The sequence below is a fragment of the Gymnoscopelus braueri genome (genome assembly GCF_963280865.1).
Source record: "Gymnoscopelus braueri genome assembly, chromosome: 22".
Taxonomy (NCBI): Eukaryota; Metazoa; Chordata; class Actinopteri; order Myctophiformes; family Myctophidae; genus Gymnoscopelus; species Gymnoscopelus braueri.
In genome coordinates this window covers 42496309-42514655 of record NC_137624.1, presented here as the reverse complement: position 1 = coordinate 42514655, position 18347 = coordinate 42496309, and the positions used below count along the sequence as shown (strand labels likewise).

The 18347-nt window shown below is 36.9% G+C and overlaps 3 protein-coding genes across 4 annotated transcripts in view; all 3 read left to right on the top strand.

Moving 5' to 3' along the window:
- The window catches only part of LOC308077747 (receptor-interacting serine/threonine-protein kinase 3-like), a 156814-nt gene that overhangs the window by 88326 nt on the left and 50141 nt on the right, over window positions 1-18347 (top strand). The gene's annotated exons all lie outside the window — the stretch shown is intronic.
- LOC308078247 (uncharacterized protein) overlaps window positions 1-18347 on the top strand; it is a gene marked incomplete at its 3' end in the record, with an annotated part of 91595 nt that overhangs the window by 25727 nt on the left and 47521 nt on the right. The window lies entirely within an intron of this gene.
- Window positions 2279-9960, top strand: LOC308077883 (deoxyribonuclease-2-alpha-like). Of its 2 annotated transcripts, none has more exons than XM_080418861.1 (7): window positions 2279-2336; window positions 5150-5272; window positions 5501-5663; window positions 5743-5821; window positions 7407-7574; window positions 8289-8480; window positions 8984-9960. In XM_080418861.1, the coding sequence occupies exons 2-7, from the start codon at window positions 5172-5174 to the stop codon at window positions 9391-9393; spliced, it is 1113 nt and encodes a 370-aa protein (XP_080274987.1). In that variant the 5' UTR covers window positions 2279-2336; window positions 5150-5171; the 3' UTR covers window positions 9394-9960. The 2 variants fall into 2 exon arrangements, with proteins under 2 accessions (XP_080274987.1, XP_080274986.1); XM_080418860.1 differs by lacking the exon at window positions 2279-2336 and adding an exon at window positions 2872-3212.

The following is an 18347-nucleotide window of genomic DNA, read 5'->3' as shown; positions in this document are numbered from 1 at the left end:
CAAACCATGACCTATTAAAAGTAATAGTGCAGGTGGTGGAAACTGAGAACAATTCATTTTTTAAACGCTCTCCTAAAATGATAGGCCCAAAATAGGGACACCAGATTGAAAGTGGTTAATGAATGTATGATTGCAGACAAGTAACTATGTCTATAAAGTCACATGTAGATGGATGGATGTGGATTGCACCTGTATCTAAAATTAAAATCAGATTAATTTGCAAAAAATATATAAATATGAAATTGAGGTTGAATGTGAACACAAAGTGGTGGAAATTGCCACCCCATGAGACCCCACAAATTATGCCCCTGCTTGAATCAGCCCTGTTTGAAAAGACCATCAGAGCCCCAGGGCTCTGTGTGTTGTGAAGTGAACAAGATGAGCAGTGGGCTACTTTAAAGGCTGTTAACCCCATCAGATATTATTGGTATTTTCTCTGCTATTTTTCCATAGGCCTAGCAATTTATTTTGTCAACCTTTGGTTGGGTGTTGGGTGCATGTTACCCCAAGATACTTTATGAACATTACACAAAATATATAATATCATATTAAAAGTTTCATTTTTATTAACTTAAAGAGGCACTATGTCAGTTTTTAATGAATAAAGTGTAATTTTGTCCAATCTGTATGGTAGAGTATGTTAATACAATATAACTTATACAATACTACTCAATGGTTAAATTGTTTTTCAAAAAGTTCAAATCTGGGCTAGAAGAGGAAGGTTACATAGTGCAGCTTTAACAGTATGAGTATAATGAGTTAACTGGTCAAAATGTTATCTCAAATGTCATAAAAAGACTCTTAGTTCTACAAAGCCAGTAGATATTCCTTCATGTTGACCTATTGGAATATTGATGAAATGGGAATAATAGGAAATGAATGCAAAGTGCAAAGAATGCCTTACACATATATTAAGTGGGGAATGCATGAGTTTAATATCCCCAACAATTACAACAGGTCAGTATAACAGCCTTCTTCACTGCTGCCTGAGGAAGAGATTAGACCCACTGCTGAGTGGTCTGTATGTACATGAGCCTAATCCAAATGCTGTAGAGGTAGAATATTTGAAGCTGTCAATAAATACGTATTGTTGGCAGTATACAGTGGCTTACCATCTTACTCCATATTTTGTAGCACAAAATACATGTATTAAAAAACTTTAGGACTGGTATTTTGTAATTCATTTTGATACATTTATTTACTTTGTAATAATATTATTTTTGATGTATTTTGAGGATCCTATTCTGAAGTGTAGAGTAGAATGAAATGTGTTTATTCTGTGTTTGGGATTTCAAACATTGGGTCTTATCGTTACAGTTGTTACAGGCCATTTAGGTGCAATGGTGAGTGGATGCATATTATACATATGGTTATTATTATAAAGGTTGCTGTCTTTTCAAAGGACAGTGTTACTTGAGGAGGAGGAGATCATGTTTTACCAGCTAAACGACAGTATTTTGTTGTTTGGCAAGGTAACTTCAATAGTTGTGGTTTCCATGAAGGTGAACAGGTGTTCTGTGTTGATGAGAAACTCTAAGGTATGCACAATGGAACCATGGGAAAAGATACCTGAGTGTCAAAACAGAAACATACTTGATGAGAGATTAATGAACAGCGTTGTCAGCATTTCAAGGAATGCTGTGTCACAATACTTTGATGCCAGGGCTCCTAACTGTGTTCAGAGGGGAGGTCTGATGGTGATGATGGACCCCCAAGCTGTGGATCAAGGGTTTCCATGGATTATGATTGTGAAGTGTTATTATAGTTATTGTTATTATTGAACACTTTGAAACACACTCTCTCGCCTAATGAAAACCATATTTACTCGTCCAGTTCTGCCCTCCTTTGTCTTGTAGCAAACAGCTCCTTCTCAACAGATGTCAGATTTTATTATCTTTTCCTGCAGTATTTTTCACTGTGGTCCCTCGCATACTGTTGACTTGAATTGTTTCATTGTCTGACCACAACTCATACACTCCACTAATCCATTGTCTTACACATATATATTTTAAATGACATGACATTTGTATTAAATTAACACGATTACCAATACCTATACAAACTCCCTACCCCCTCCCCACAAAAAAAATCTAACTTCTTCAGAGTGAGTGATGTCCATAAGCATATAATATCACCATTATTATAAGGTCTTATCTAAGATAAATGGCTCATGATCGAGTTACAAGTGGGTGTTACCAGAGTTGCTTGTGAGATCACGCCTCTCAAGGAGGATGTCGATCACTTGAACAGTGAGTACAAAACAAACCATGGCATATTACAACTATTGGTGGTGGTGGAAGCTGAGAACAACACATCCAGTAGTTCACTGAAAGAAAGTAAGTGAGATATTTGATCATTTTGAATTTCATTCGATTTATGAAAAGAATGTTCATAAAACTGGTTTCTGTATTAAAGGAGAATTTTGGACTAACCTTTTCTATGACGTTATGATATCTTAGGATGAATGGTACAGTAGAAACATTTCATAACTCGATCCCTGGTCCACCACAGCTTAAAACGTGCGCGGATAGGCCTTGCGTTACATCGCATATTTTAATTGCTTTTTTTTGCTTTTTTTTTGTGAGATCTGACGTTCATAGTGACAGAACACTACGCAACCAAAAAACAAACAAAAAACAAAACAGAAGTCTTGCTAGACGAGATTGAAATCTTGAGATTTCAATCTCGTCTAGCGAGACTTCTGTTTTGTTTTTTTTGACAGTGTTCTGTCACTATGAACGTCAGATCTAAAAAATAATAATAATTTTAAAAAAGCTATTGAAATATGCGATCTAACGCAAGGCCTATCCGCGCACGTTTTAAGCTGTGTCGGACCCGGGATGGAGTTATGACATTTTTCTACTGTACCATTCACCCTAAGATATCATAACATCATAGAAAAGGTAAGAAAAACTTTGTCCAAAATTCTCCTTTAAGATGCAACTTAAACATATATGAAATATTTGGCCAAATGGCCAGTATGTATCCTAAAACCTGGAGAACAGTCAATCTGCGTTAACATAGACAATATTTCTTCATTCAGTACTTAACTCTTTACATGGACGCTAAATAAAGTATCCTCGTTTATGTGCCTCAAAGCATTGAATCTGAATATTACTTTTCACATTTGGCACAAAATGATTCTGCTTGCTTTTTTTTATGTCAGATTTCCAACCAGAAACCAATCAACCAGAGAGAAACGATGAGAATGAGTATTTACCTGCTGATATTTTCACGTTGCTCTGAATATCAAAAGGTTTATCCCCCCCCCCCCTCCCTCATATTAGGGTCCATGTAAACGCAATTAATTTCTTCTCCAGTTTTTCAAACTATTTTGATTGTTGCAGGATTTTAATACAGTATAATTTACTGTATGTTGATTTTAACGAATTGATGTGGTGATATTTGCATTGCAGCTTGTAGACAATGAACTAATCATGAACAAATTGTTTACATTCGTAAATGATCCTTAAATTATGTATAACCATGGTTATCAAATATTTGTAAACATGTATTAAGACATGATAAATCATGTGTTAAATGTGGACTTTTTACTTACAGTACCTGCACTTACATGAGCAGATGTTATTGTGTGTTTATAAGACATTCGTAAACAATATAAAAATAATATATAAATATAAATAATTTGCAGACGTTATTGTGTGATCAGATGAATTTCACCAATTATCTACAAGTTAAATTGATCATGTGTAAAGAATGATCTGCAGATATTTTTTTATGTTTAATTTGTACATTTACAAAATATGTAACACTAGCTTATAAATGGTTTGTTAATGCCTTACAACAAAGACACATGATGTATCATGTCTTAATACATGTTTAAGAAATCATCAATAGACCATGAATACACTCAATGTATACCACTTTCTTTTTTTAAATCCACATTTCCAAATTAAATAGCATTATTTAATGATGAAAAAAATCAAGTAGAAATAATGTGCTTTAAATAATGTTTAAATCATTCTCAAATATTCTACAATGTTATTATACATGATTTCATAATTATTTACTAATTTATATAAAGTGTTTGTCTGGTTCATTTATAATAGCTTATACATATGATATAACTTTAGTTACAAATCATTTAATGATAATTTACAAATGTATACAAATGAATGAATAATTTACGACTTACTAATAGCTTATAAATGTTTTTTAACCATAGTTATAAATGATAAAATAATCATTTACAAATGTTAACAGTTTGTTAATTGTCTACACACTGCTTATACATGCTCATAAATGGTAATAACGGGTTGTTATTATGAAGTGCTACCAATTGTATCCACACTATTAATTACTTATTTATTATTATCCTGTTTTTAGGCACCTAGTCCTTCATACTTTTAACATTTTGTTCCAACGTTCGGCCTGCTTAGGACATACGCGCTACCATTTCTATTTTCTATATTTGTTGTACTTTTTTAGATGTTTAACTTGTAATCTCCAAAATAAGCCTATTTTGAATGGAATCATAAAATCATAAAAATTTTAAATTTCACATTTCCGTAAATTCACTATGGCCACAACTGTTTAGACTACAGATATATTCTATACATACAAATGTTCACACAAATCTGGTGAATGCTAAGATGTAATTATCTGAGATATTTATACTTTTTGCATCATGACTATTTGAACTGACCCATGTCTACACTACCAACATACAGGCTACCAACACAGCACTGTTTCTTCAGGAACAATATACAACAATATTATTTTTGTTGTTGTTTTATTCTAGTATAGTTTAGAATTTAAATTACTCATTGACAACCTTACTGACCACACATTATTAACTACCTGGACCCCAGGAAGACTAGTTGTGCTTTAGGGCACAGCTAATGGGGATCCTAACAAATAAACACATTTTGGAAGCCGATGCAAGTATTTTTGGTTATCTCAGAGCCAACAACAGCAAACATTAAATGATCACATTTACTTGTCAGCTATCTGCATGCATGAAAGGTTTGATGCCGATCGGTCCAGCAGTTTGTGATTTTAGCTACACAAAGAGACAGACAGACAGACAGACAGACAGACAGACAGACCCACAATGATAAAAATGTTTTACATAAAATCCAGTTGCCAATTTGTTCTTAAAATGTAATTTGATATATGACTTTTTCAGAGAACGGAGAACTGTTTACAGTATGTGGCAGTTTGTCTTGGCCGTTGTAGGCCTGCTGTTTCACTGGTGTGATTCTCAACCTGCTGTTACATGCAGAAATGATGAAAATAAGGAAGTGGACTGGTGGGTATACATTTTAAGTTCTGTCTCTACATTCATCAATGTCATAAAGCAGTGACTTGTTATAATGATTAATGGGTCTAAGGCTACATGGGGGTCAAACATATTATGTCATACAGTATATTTTCATGGGCCCCAAAAAACAACAAACAACTTCCTGACATGAATAGTGCTGATGGACTTCTTTCCAAACTAATGACATGGATATACTGTATTTGTCTGAATCATTAGGTATATATTATACAAGTTGCCCCAACAAATAGGAGGTGGTTTGCAGTACCTGTACATGGATCAGGAATCCAATGGGTGGGTGGTTGGCACGATGCCAATCAACAGTGATTCTGGCATCCTGGCTAACACACTGAAGCCTCTTTTTGACTACGTCATCAAAAAGGCGAGTGTATAAAATCTCTTTATCATACCACAAACAATGTCTACAGGATAATGATCATTGTTGTGTTGTGTTGTCATAGACTGAGGGCTTTGGATACATCCTCTACAGTGATCAACCACCAACGGCCTTTGTCTCCACATCATTTGGCCATAGTAAAGGTGGGTAAAAAAAAAATCAGTAATGTGATTGATTGATTTAGTAATACATCAGACTTATACATATATCTATATTATACTGTAGATGCTGATCAAGCTTTACACAAAACAAAACCTGTTTAATAAGGCAAATAAATAAAATATATAGCTGGCAAGCAGCAATAACGGGGGTCAAGCAACATGCAATATGTCATATGCAATATTCAAAATGCAATATGGCCAATAAGCCATAGAAACAGAATAGACTGAATTTGAGAGAAAGAAACCCATGCAATTAATAGATGAGCATTGGAAACAGGCAAGGCTATCTAATTATTTTGAATTTAATGGCAGATTGCAAACTAGTGTTAAAAATTCAGTCATCAATACAGAACTTTGCCAATTGTTGTACTTCATCTAGATGTCTGTAATGTATGTGTATAAAGATTGATTGCTCTGTAAGTGAGTATTCACATTTTTATGAAACCACGCCCTCTGAATTATTCATTGGCCCATGAAGGCTTCATTTCTTTTCACATACAAACTTCTCTTCCACTGGGTTTTTTAATGGTCCATAGATTGTGTTTGGTTTTGTGCGTTGTTCCAAACTACTCAAAGTGGCTTTTTTTAAATAATAATTAGTATTATTATAATGTCAAAGTACATGTGTAAGCAAGTTTCATGGTTGTAGGCCAAACGGGGCATGATGTATGTCTGTTCAAAGTTTGCATTTTGAATCTAGTGCTATAGTGCCCTCCTTTGGCCAATTGGAGTAAGAAAATGTGATGATGCATTTATGTAGTATGGGGCAGAAGAATAATTTTAATAAAACTAAGGTAGGAGGGAGCTAGGTTGTTGGGGGGCCTTGTATGGGAGGTCAGTAGTAATTAAAATATATTCTTATTTGACTGCATGGGAGCTACTGAAGGTCATGGAGTACTGATGTCAAGCACTGGCCATATCTAACATGGCAGCCATGTGAACCAGTCATTTTACAGCTAAACTGTACACTAAAGAACTAGATTATTTATAAGCTACAGTTAAAAGGTTATTGGCCAAAACGTTAAGTGTTCTGTTGTACAGTAGCACCACCATGATGCCGGTTCTTACTTGGCCTACTGTGAGTTATACAGATAAAAAATCCCATTGAGATCAAGATATATTTTTCAAGTAAAGTTTGTAAGCCAATCTTAGCCAGGATGTCAGGATGTAATATGACCTGTCTTGATCACATGACTACAGAGATCATGTGTACCGAATTGCGTGTGGTTTGGAGAAATATCTGCACACACACGGACGGATGCACAGGGGTGAAAACATAGTCTCCGGCCAATTATTTTGAAAACATTTGAGGTGAGAAATAGGCAATGCAGTGACAGAATATTGAATTCAATTTGGCGAACAGTACTTTATCCTGTGCATATTGACTTGCAAACTGACCATTAATGCAATTTTGGCACTTTAATAGATTTATTAGGAAAGAATACATAACATCAAATTGTAATTCAAAATGTGTTAAGACAGGTGTATTACAATGTAGTTGGGAAGTTAATGTATTATTTGCAATTCCTTCTTTACATATTTTCTTGTTTTGTTTTTCTTCATTAAGGGATTGTGATGTTGGACAAAAAAAGAACTGGAGTTTGGCTTTCACATAGCACACCAAGGTTTCCAGGTGTGCCGCCAAATAAAAACAATTTCTGGCCAGATTCCGGAACCCAAAATGCTCAAACGTTCATCTGCATGACCTACTCATACGCAGAATTTGAAAAGATAGGTAAGTCTACCTACTGTACACATATACAGTGAATTGAATTAGATACTGTAGTAGGTGTACCTACCATTACAGTGAATTTACTGTCATTGTACTAGTGACTCCTTCAGGTTGGTCAGGGCACCACCAATTCAGGAGAGGTGTGGTGTGGAACTATGCTCCTTTGCATGTGTTACATCCTCTCTGTCCTAAATTAACAAGAAGCAGCAGGCGATGTCACATGTATCAGAGATGTGCACAATACCATCCCTAAGACCAACCAGTAGGGGTCAGCAGTGACAGGAATACATGTGTGTATCATCCGTGATCCAAACTCTGTAAAAGGGGATAAAGACTGAGATAAGACAACTCGAACTGGGTTGAATAAGACTCTTAATTTGGGGGTTCAGGGTTATGTTGTCACATTTATACATTATATTGTGGTATTAATCTAACATTACTTTCACCAGTGAATTTGCATGCTGTTAATTCCGGTACACCACATAAGCAGGAGGGCCAGGAATCAGGATCATTGTAATTGGCTAGTTAGTAGTGGGACTCTTATCATTATGAATTAAGTAAAATTAAGTAAAATACTAATATAGGTACATAGTTTTAGTTGATTGATTGAGAATTAGTCTGCAGCACCTGAATTTTATGGCACAATTTCAATGTGACCTGGTCAAAGCAAGTTAAGTTACAATTTACGTAAACTATGCTTCTTTTTGCATTTTCAAGGTTCCCAGCTCAAGTACATCCATCCCTATTGTTACGACTTCCATATTCCTGTGGGCTTTCCTCCTGACCTTCAGTGTGTTACACAGAGAGGCTGCTACCCTAAGAGTGAACCCTGGCACCAAGAACAGACTCTAACTTCACGCAATAACATTAAGTTCTTAAGTGTTGCAAAATACACAAGATATGGTGATGGTAAGTGTTTATATTCTTACATGTCAGGATGTGTATCAGGTCTTATCCATATGAAAAAGTGTACTGGATGAATCCATAAGGGTTAGGTTGTGTTATGTTGATAATTATATACACACAGTGGTGTGTTCTAGTTTTTTTTCCCCAGAGGTACAGTATACGATAATCATTCCCTGCACGACATGCGCATGGTTGTGGGTATACACTAGCGCGTTTTCAATGGATGAAATGGTTAGTACACTGTATACACTTTCCCCCAAAAAATTATGCACTGTAAACTACAGTATGTATACAGCTGCGTAACACGGTAGAACACACCACTGTATACACAGCAATCTTTCAATAGTGCTACTGTGAAAACCCTATTCAAATGTTTCACACTAATGTGACTGAAGCAACAATAGAAAGAAACACATTTCACTAACCTCAGATTTAAACTTTTGCATCACAACAATTTAGGGTTTCTATTAAAAACAATGTGTTTCATTTTCCCCCATGCATTACAGATCTTTACTCTGGTCTACTTGTGAACTCCCTGAAACGGACACTGTATGTCAAGACCTGGGGCAAGATGCGCGAACCCTTGCCATGTAATAACACGGCTGCTCAAATATGGGTAAAAAATGTTAAAGTTGTTAAGCTACCTGGTTCTCAGTCCTTTCCAGACACTGTAGATCATTCAAAGTGGTGTGTGACTGATATTGACCAAAATAATGCCTGGACCTGTATTGCTGATCTGAATAGAGAAATGAGTCAGATGAGGAGAGGTGGAGGGGCAATATGCATTAATAACAGCAGGGTATGCCAGGCTTTCTCTGGCACTTTTGATAAAAATGAATTATGTCTCAATAAGAGGGAAAGAAAATGTCCATGCATTGAAACAAATAACCGAAAAAAGAGGCGCATAGAATCCTAATCCACCATTTGAGTCTAACGGCCACATGATGTCTTATGGCTTTCTGGCTTTCAGTAGGTTCAAGGAAAAGAGGAATGGGACCTACTGTATGCCAGTATGACTGATGGATGTTCCAGCCCAAAAAAATAAGAAATAATTCCCTAAATATCTAAATCTAACTCATATGTTATCTAACTCATATGACTCATCAGTCTATAGGGCCTGACCTGCTTCATGTTATGATAATATAAATAGTAATCTATTCATATATAAAACTGTCTGAATCATCCAATATTGAATCAAATTATTATATTTGTTTTGTCATGGACATTCTTTAAGCATCCACATGCTATGACTGCTTAGTGCTTTTACTTAATCATATAATCGTTTGATAGTTCATGTTATATAACCATAACAATGTATTATTTTTGAGTAGGGGTCAAGAGAATTGACATTTTGTGATAGACAATTATGAAAATGCTGTATGTTAGAGTTATTCTAAGACTTCCAGAAACAACTGCTATCTTCCTCTGTTATATCTGATCTAACTCCAAATATATATAATTAAAACAAATGTGCCAAATGTCAGACTTTGACTGACTGTATTGTATGTACTGTTTTCATTCCCACACCTGGACACTACTTACTACATGTGTTTATTCATAAACAACTTTCTTTTTAGCAAAGGTTCTTAGCTAAATAAAGCTCCATGTAGGTGCTGTTTAGCCCATCATTATTGTACAAATTGTTTTCTATATGAACACCTTCTGGTGTTTGCCTGTCACAGTCAGAGGTGTAAAGTAACTAAGTACATGTACTCAAGTACCATACTTATGTACAATTTTGGGGTACTTTTTTTTTTTACTTTATAAAGTATTTACAATTTTCAATACTTTTACTTCTACTCCACAACATCTGAGAGGACAATATTGTACTTTTACTCGACTACAATTTATGAAAACTGTAGTTACTAGTTACTTTGTAGATTTTGATTATTAGCTTATATCTAACCACCTCCCTATGCGACACATTGTGAGCTTGTACATCTGCTATTTTCAAAAATATTTTTTTATACATTTTGAACTTGTGAAATGGGGACATTCTGCACAATAAGTACTTTTACTTTTTATTTTTTAGTGCCGATTCTTTTGTACTTTTACTCAAGTACATTTTGAATACTTCTACTGAGTAACAGAGCATATCTGCATTGCGGTGTTGATACTTTTACTTATTAAGTAAAACATCTTCCATCACTGGTCACAGTCATTGTCAATGTCTTACAAATGATGAACAAGGCAGGACGCAGCACCAGCTCAAGCTACTGAGTCAGGCCCGTCCTGAACCCAAGGTTCTGTCTTGGACATTCATTCACTTGTTGAAATGGGTCACACAGCGGGGTGCATTTCTCCTTTCCGACATGTCGCCTTTCCGACGTTGACGAACCCTATACCTAACCCTAACCCTAACCATAACCGCACGCGGAAGCCACTAGTCGGAGTGGTGAGATGTCGGAATGGAAGGAGCACCCCCACACGGCGTTCTGAAGATCAACACATTTCTCAGCTGTACAATAAAAAGAGAATGAAACGCCTGCAGCAGATGGAGTGAAACCATGCATTACTACTAAAATGTATATATTTTTTAATCATGAATGTGTTAAAAGAACCCCCTCCCCCCCCCCAACAACAACAAACTAACAAAAACATTCTCCATAACAAATAACTATAACTTGGTGCAGTAATGAATGCAGCCACGAGAGGGCAGAATCACCCAGGAGATTATTACAGTCTATGATGAAAACAATCTTCTGTTTCCCTGATAAATTGTCTCTTTCCATCACCGACTTGTGATACCATTGATACCGGTGTTGCTGTAAACGATATTATATATGTATTATTAATTCATCTCATAATGTAATAGATTTTCTTTTCAAGTCAAGACAAACTAGGATAAAAAAGGAAAAACATCAGACTTGTTCTGTGTGCAGAACTACAAATCCCATCCGCGTTCCCACACGGACATATTAATGGAGTGCACAGAGCTATGCACTCCCATAATATGTCCGTGTGGGAACTCGGATTTGGTTGTGTCCCTTATATTATACCTCTATGGTTGTGTCCCTTATGGTAGATCTACAAACAAAAGTGTTTTGCGACGCACTGATTGTTGATTTGTAGATCTGTTCTCTTCGGCCTTTTCCGTCACTATCATCAGGTACTGTGTAGTTACTACTGGTGGAGACTAAAGGGAGATAATAACACTATCTAATCACCAAGACAAAGTTACACAAACAGTTTGACCATTAAGTCCTGCTGTGTTCACACAGAGCGTCCAAAGGTAAAGTAACTAAGTACATGTACTCAAGTACTGTACTTAAGTACAATTTTGAGGTATTGTTTTACATAGCCCTGGTCCAGAGCGTCAGTGAGTTCTCTAACGCTCTGCCAGGCGCTGGGCTCTGCTCATAGACAAAGGATTCCACTTCCCTGCAAGGGCTCCTACTGTAGTAAAAATAAACAAGACCACTTCGTTACTCACCAAAACAAAGGCTGTTTTGTGTTGTTGAAAGTCTGTTCTCGGAGGTGGGAAGCCTCTCAGCACCCCACCTTCTCTTTATAATACACTTTTTGGGCAGAAAATAAAATATGTCTGCGAGACGGAAATTGTCCGTAGCGACAGATCTGGTCAGCGACAGATCTGGTCAATGGTAATTTATATTGATCAGATCTGTAGGGGGCGCAGTGGAGTAAATACAATTTCCGTCTCGCGGACATATTTAATTTTCTGCCCAAAAAGTGTATTATAAAGAGAAGATTGGGTGCTGAGAGGCTTCCCACCCTGGAGAATAGACTTTCAACAACACAAAACAGTCTTTGTTTTGGTGAGTAACGAAGTGGTCTTGTTTATTTTTACTACAGTTGGAGCCTCGCAGGACAGTGGAATTCCTTGTATATAAGCAGAGCCGAGCGCCTGACAGAGCGTTAGAGAACTCACTGACGTTCTGGACCAGGGCTATGTTTTACTTTACTGTATTTCCAATTTGCAGTACCTTTACTTCTACTCCACTGCATCTCAGAGGCAAATATTGTACTTTTACTCCACTACAATTATTTGAAAACTTTAGTTACTTTGTAGATTTTGATTATGATTAATATATGATATTTTGAATTTTTGATATGCCTTATGTTTTGGATCAAGCAGATATGGTGATGTATGCGGATGATTCTACCATGTTTAGCGCTGCAACAACGAGCAATATACTAAATAAAGTATTGTTAAATGAATTAAATTCATTTAACAATATTAAATTTAAATTACATTTTCAAATTGGGTAAAAGAAAAAAAAAAAGATCTTGAATGTGTCCAAGACAAAGTGTATTGTATTGGGCACTAGAAATATGCTGGCTAGGGACTCCCAACTGAGTTTATCTATTGCGGGGACCCCAATACAGCAAGTTAATAATAAAGTTACTTGGTGTCACAATTGATGAGCGCTTGACATGGTCAGATCATATTGATAGTATTGTTGTGAAAATGGGGCAGGGTATTGCAGTTACACACGCAGATGTTTTCTTTTCCCTATATTACACCAATAATTAGAAAGGAGGTAACACAGGCATTAGTCGGAGTCCTTTCACATTTGGAGTACTGTATGGTTGTGTGGTCCTCTGCTGCTAAAATGGATATAAGAAAACTCCAGCTAGCACAAAATAGAGCTGCAAGATTAGCACTGTATTGCTCTTTTAAAACTAATGTTACAAGGATGCACCACAGTTTGGCATGGTTAACTGTAGAAGCTAAGAAATGCAATTATTGAGGGGAAGCCAGATTTCTTCAGAGATCAATTATTTAATGCAGGTCTAAAACATAGATATCAAACAAGACAGGTAAGCTCAGGGTATTTGGAACTTCCAAAACCAAAGTCAGAAGTACTTAAAAAAAACAGTATTTATAGAGCCACCCAACAATGCAACTCATTATCCGCAAATATTAGACAAATCAAGAGCAAATATGTATTCAAAAAATCTATTAAACAGATATTAATGAGAGAGATCACACTATTATGATGATAAATATGTTTTTGTACATGATGTTTAACCAATGTTCCTGTAGTGTCTAATTATCATTGGCATTTTAATGTAGCTTAGATTTGGACTGACGAGTGTCAGTTGTTGTTTGTATGTATATTGTATGTTGTTTTATGTTGTGATGTTTTATGTGGACCCCAGGAAGACTAGCAACCGCTGCAGCGGAAGCTAATGGGGATCCGAATAAAGAATAAAGATTATTGTTACAAAACATACATTAACCACTTCAGCCCATACATTTCAGCCAATTGAAATTGGCAGATCTACAAGCTTCTATATCGGTTATTTTTTAAAGATCTTTTTATACATTTTGATTCCACGAACGATGTGCTGGGACTTTGGACTTGTGTCTGACTATATAAACAGTTTTTTTTTACTTGTCCCAGGCAACCAGGCCACCGTTAAGTGTGTGTGTGTGTGTGTGTGTGTGTGTGTGTGTGTGTGTGTGTGTGTGTGTGTGTGTGTGTGTGTGTGTGTGTGTGTGTGTGTGTGTGTGTGTGTGTGTGTGTGTGTGTGTGTGTGTGTGTGTGTGTGTGGCAGATGTCCAGTCACATCATGTCCCCACAGTGCCACATGCATTCCTCCCTGAGCTCTGCTGCCCCCTGGAGGACTGATGTCTGCATGCCTCCCATCTTCACCCTGGAGGACAACCGCACTGAGGCAGGCTGTGAGTGACCACACACACACTTGCTTTTGCTCTCTCCCGCCACGTAACATTGTGTCCAGACTTGTGGACAAGTGCATCCAATGCAGGTCTGCACTCAAGTCAAAAGTACCATTTAATTAATTTTAAGAAGTCAAAAGTTAATATTTTTTACTTCAGCTGTTTGTATCCTGATTTAAATATATAGATAAGAAGACATGAGTGTCTGTTGGTTATTGCTATACATCATAAATATATCTGTATAATACACAGATATATTTATAAATCTAGATATAGACTACTAGTCAATAAAACATCAACTGATGCACTTGGACACATCATCAGTGTTGTTACCTGGAGTCACTGGGTGTTTCGGGTCTTGCAACAGGCACCCTCCTCCAGGCGACCCGACCGAGGCTGATCAGACCCGGTCTGTGTCCAAGTGGCATGTTACTGCCCCTACTGTCTCTTAGAGGGGTAGTTAGAGACAGTGCTCATTAGGGGTTAGGGTTAGCCTGGCACTAGTCAGACCGACAACGCAGATCCACTCACACATGGCATGTGTGAGTGGAATAGTGAATCCACGCCATCAGTCCGGCCGATGCCAGGCCAGGTTGGTTTAGATGTTGCAGCTGGAGGCTCTAGGCACTGTGTTTTGGCTCCAGGCCTAGCTCCTCCCACGTCTCACTCTGCCTTGAATGGTTAAACCCTCCCTGCAGGTTTAACCGCAGCCTTTAGCAAAATGTTCCTCCTCGCGGAAGACGTGGTTTGGGCTGCCAACCCTCTCCATCCGGGTCGCCGTCTCTCCGGCCGTCCTCTGTCTCTCCAGATGTCACCACACTCTTCGTGGTCGTCACCCAGTCTGTTCCTGGTTGTCACCGGTAGTGGTACCCCCACTCCCAGAGTTTTCAGTCAATAAAACATCAACAGATGCACTTGGACACATCATCGGTGTTGTTACCTGGAGTCACTGGTGGTACATATTCACACATGTATTTTGTGTTGACTCTCAGAGTGCTTTCCCACCGCTGTAGCCTGGCATGGCCAGAGTAATATCACTGCATAGATATTAGTCTGGAATCTCTATGTGGAACCTGCATTTCCAAGGGGCCGATTAAAAAAAAATGCCTCTGGTGATAAACCTACCCTACATTCGCGTACTGGGCCCTGATTGGTGCCCAGCAACTTTGGGGGCAGAGAAATCCAATCACAACCGAGCAGGGCCAGACCAAATCTGTTGAGGGCTATTTTTTTTTTTGTTTTTGCACCGGCAGATTCGTCTGGTTTCCAGGTTACCACCGCAGGGCCTAAAACCAATCATTTAATATACATTATCATTGTCATTAAGCCCTCCTATCGTATGGGTTTGGCTGAGCACGGTTAAGCTGAGCATGGTTAGCCAACCAGAGCCAAACCATGTGCAAGTCAATATTAACTCAATGGCCAACTGAAGAGTACACTCATCATTTGAGGTCCACATTGCCAATGACGAGTTGACAAGTGTGTGGTGTTTTCAATGGTTTACGCTAGATGGCGCTGTTCCGCAGCCTGTGTATCATGATGATGATGAAGACCACAGCCAAAGATCACGTGATCACAACAAAATGGAGCTGGTTTAGTTTGGTTTTATAGGATTTATAAAATAATTCTTTACTTTACTTGAGTATTTACAATGTTCAATACTTTTACTTCTACTCCACTACACCTCGGAGACAAATATTGTACTTTTACTCCACTACAATTATTTGAAAACGTTAGTTACTTTGTAGATTTAGATTATTATTACGAAACATACAATACCCACTTCAGCCCTATTTAAACCTTTTTTTGATAAACACATCAGAGTATAAACAACTATAAAATATAAAGCAAGAAAAGACAATGACAAATTATTTGGTATGAATTCAAAAATAAAATATACAACATAAAAACACCTATTTAAACTTTTACTTTTCATTTGGATGTATGTATTTATATTGTTTTTTTTTAAATATATTTACAAAAAATCCAAAATGTAATTTTAATCTTCCTTAAATCTCAAAATGATGTTGTATTTATAATAATAATTATAATATAATATTTGAATAACTTTTCATGCCCTGTTTCCATGTGTTTTCTAAGTCATAGAAGTCAGAGGTTTCTTACAGAGCCATGTTTGGAGACAGAGTGTTATCTTGTTCAGAGTAAAAGCCAATGTTCTGTTACAGAAAATATATAGTTGGTTCTTGTGTGTGTTTTTTTTTAACTGCTTTGTCTTTACCTTGTTTGTACTTTGGAAGAGATATACTTTTTAACCACTTAAACCCTGCTTGGTTCTGCTGTAGGTCAAAAAATAGCTGATCTACAAGCTCACGACATAGTGGGCTATTTTTGCCAAATAATCATCTATTTCTGTTGACTCTCGACCTATTATGCTGTGTGCCCAGAATAAGGACGCTAGGGTTCATGCGGTTAATACTGACTGTAGTTGAATTGGAACACACACAGGAACACAGAAACACATGTGGAGGTCATATACTGTACACAGAGAAGAGAGAGAGTCACATGATGTATTGAATTAAAACATATTATTTTAACTTCATCATGAGCCTCAGACCACCATGCACAGTGTCTAGTGTCTGCTGGGGAAGCTTAAAGCTCAGTAACATTGGACTCTGTAGCAGTGAAACAGTCTGACAGACCTATTGATTGATTTAATACTTTATTAGTCAGACATGTAAACAGTACGCGGTACAGTAAGACATTAAGGCTAAAAGGATATCACAAAAAAAGTCCTGGGGACTTGTCTCCATTGTGATCCTATGTATTCAATTAATCGACATGGCAAAACAAATTTACACAATATCAATAAATACAAAACACTATGTACAAAAGCAATGGGAAAATTACATTAGTCTCCCTTTGTGGTCTCCTGATTTTTCCGTTTTCCCCCTGTTTTTCAGGCCAATGTTCGGGCTCCCTGTTCCTTTCTCCACTGAAGAGAAATGATAACATTACGACATACAATGATATTCTAGAATCAAGAAAGTTTAGTGCTTCCAACTCTATGGCAGTAGTTTTAGGTCAAACGATGTACTAAGAAAAAGTCTAGATAGAGGTTTACGTTCCCACACCTGGACACCACTTATTACATGTGTTTTAGCACAAACAACTCCCTTATGGATGATTTCTTCTTAGCAAAATAAAGCTTTGTGTAGGTGCTGTTTAGCCTATCATTATTGTACAAATTATTTTCTATACACAGTCAGTGGTGTAAAGTAACTAAGTACATGTACTCGAGTACTGTACTTATAAATACAGTTTTGAGTTTTTTTTTTTTTACTTTATTCAGTATTTACAATTTTCAAGACTTTTACTTCTACTCCACTACATCCCAGAGGAAAATATTGCACTTTTACTCCATTCAAAATTACAATTATATGAAAACTTGAGTTACTTGTTACTTTGTAGATTTCGATCATTATTAAAAAACATACACTAACCACTTCAGCCCTATACATTTTACAGATATATAGCTTGATATTTTCAAAATATTTTTATACATGATTTTATACTTTTGAAACCTTGCAAAAAATATGGGATATTCTGACATATTTTGATACCAATACTTTTGTTCCTTTAACCAAGTAGAATTCCGGACTTTTGTAACAGAGTACTTCTAAATTGCAGTATTGATACTTTTACTTAACCAAAAAATGTGAGTACTTTTTCCACCACTGGCCTTAGTGTGAACGTCTTGACTTAAAATAATCTATTCAATTATGAGATGAATTAATAATACATATATACACTATAATAGTTTTTACAGCAACAGGAAGCAACAGGAAAGAATCAATGTATCACACACACACACACGCACGCACGCACGCACGCACACACACACACACACACACACACACACACACACACACACTAAGACCACACTACACACACGCACGCACGCACACACGTACACACACACACACACACACACACACACGCACACGCACGCACACGCACACGCACACGCACACGCACACGCACTACACACACACACACACACACACACACGCACACAAACATATTCTCCATAACAAATAAGTTGGTGCAGTAATGAATGCAGCCACTAGAGGGCAGAATCACCCCGGAGATTATTACAGTCTGAAGAAAACAAGCTTCTGTTTCCCTGATAAATTGTCTCTTTCCATCAAAACCAGTAGAAAGTTCGACTTGTGACACCATTGATACCAGTGTTGCTGTAAACA

What these genes read in the sequence shown, in the direction of transcription:
- LOC308077883 (XM_080418860.1), top strand. Translation starts at nt 3,160, where the DNA reads ATGTCAGATTTCCAACCAGAAACCAATCAACCAGAGAGAAACGATGAG. An exon ending in GAGAGAAACGATGAGAATGA is followed by an intron (nt 3,213 to 5,149) that starts GTATTTACCTGC and finishes TGACTTTTTCAG; the next exon opens with AGAACGGAGAACTGTTTACA. An exon ending in ATCATTTGGCCATAGTAAAG is followed by an intron (nt 5,822 to 7,406) that starts GTGGGTAAAAAA and finishes TTCTTCATTAAG; the next exon opens with GGATTGTGATGTTGGACAAA.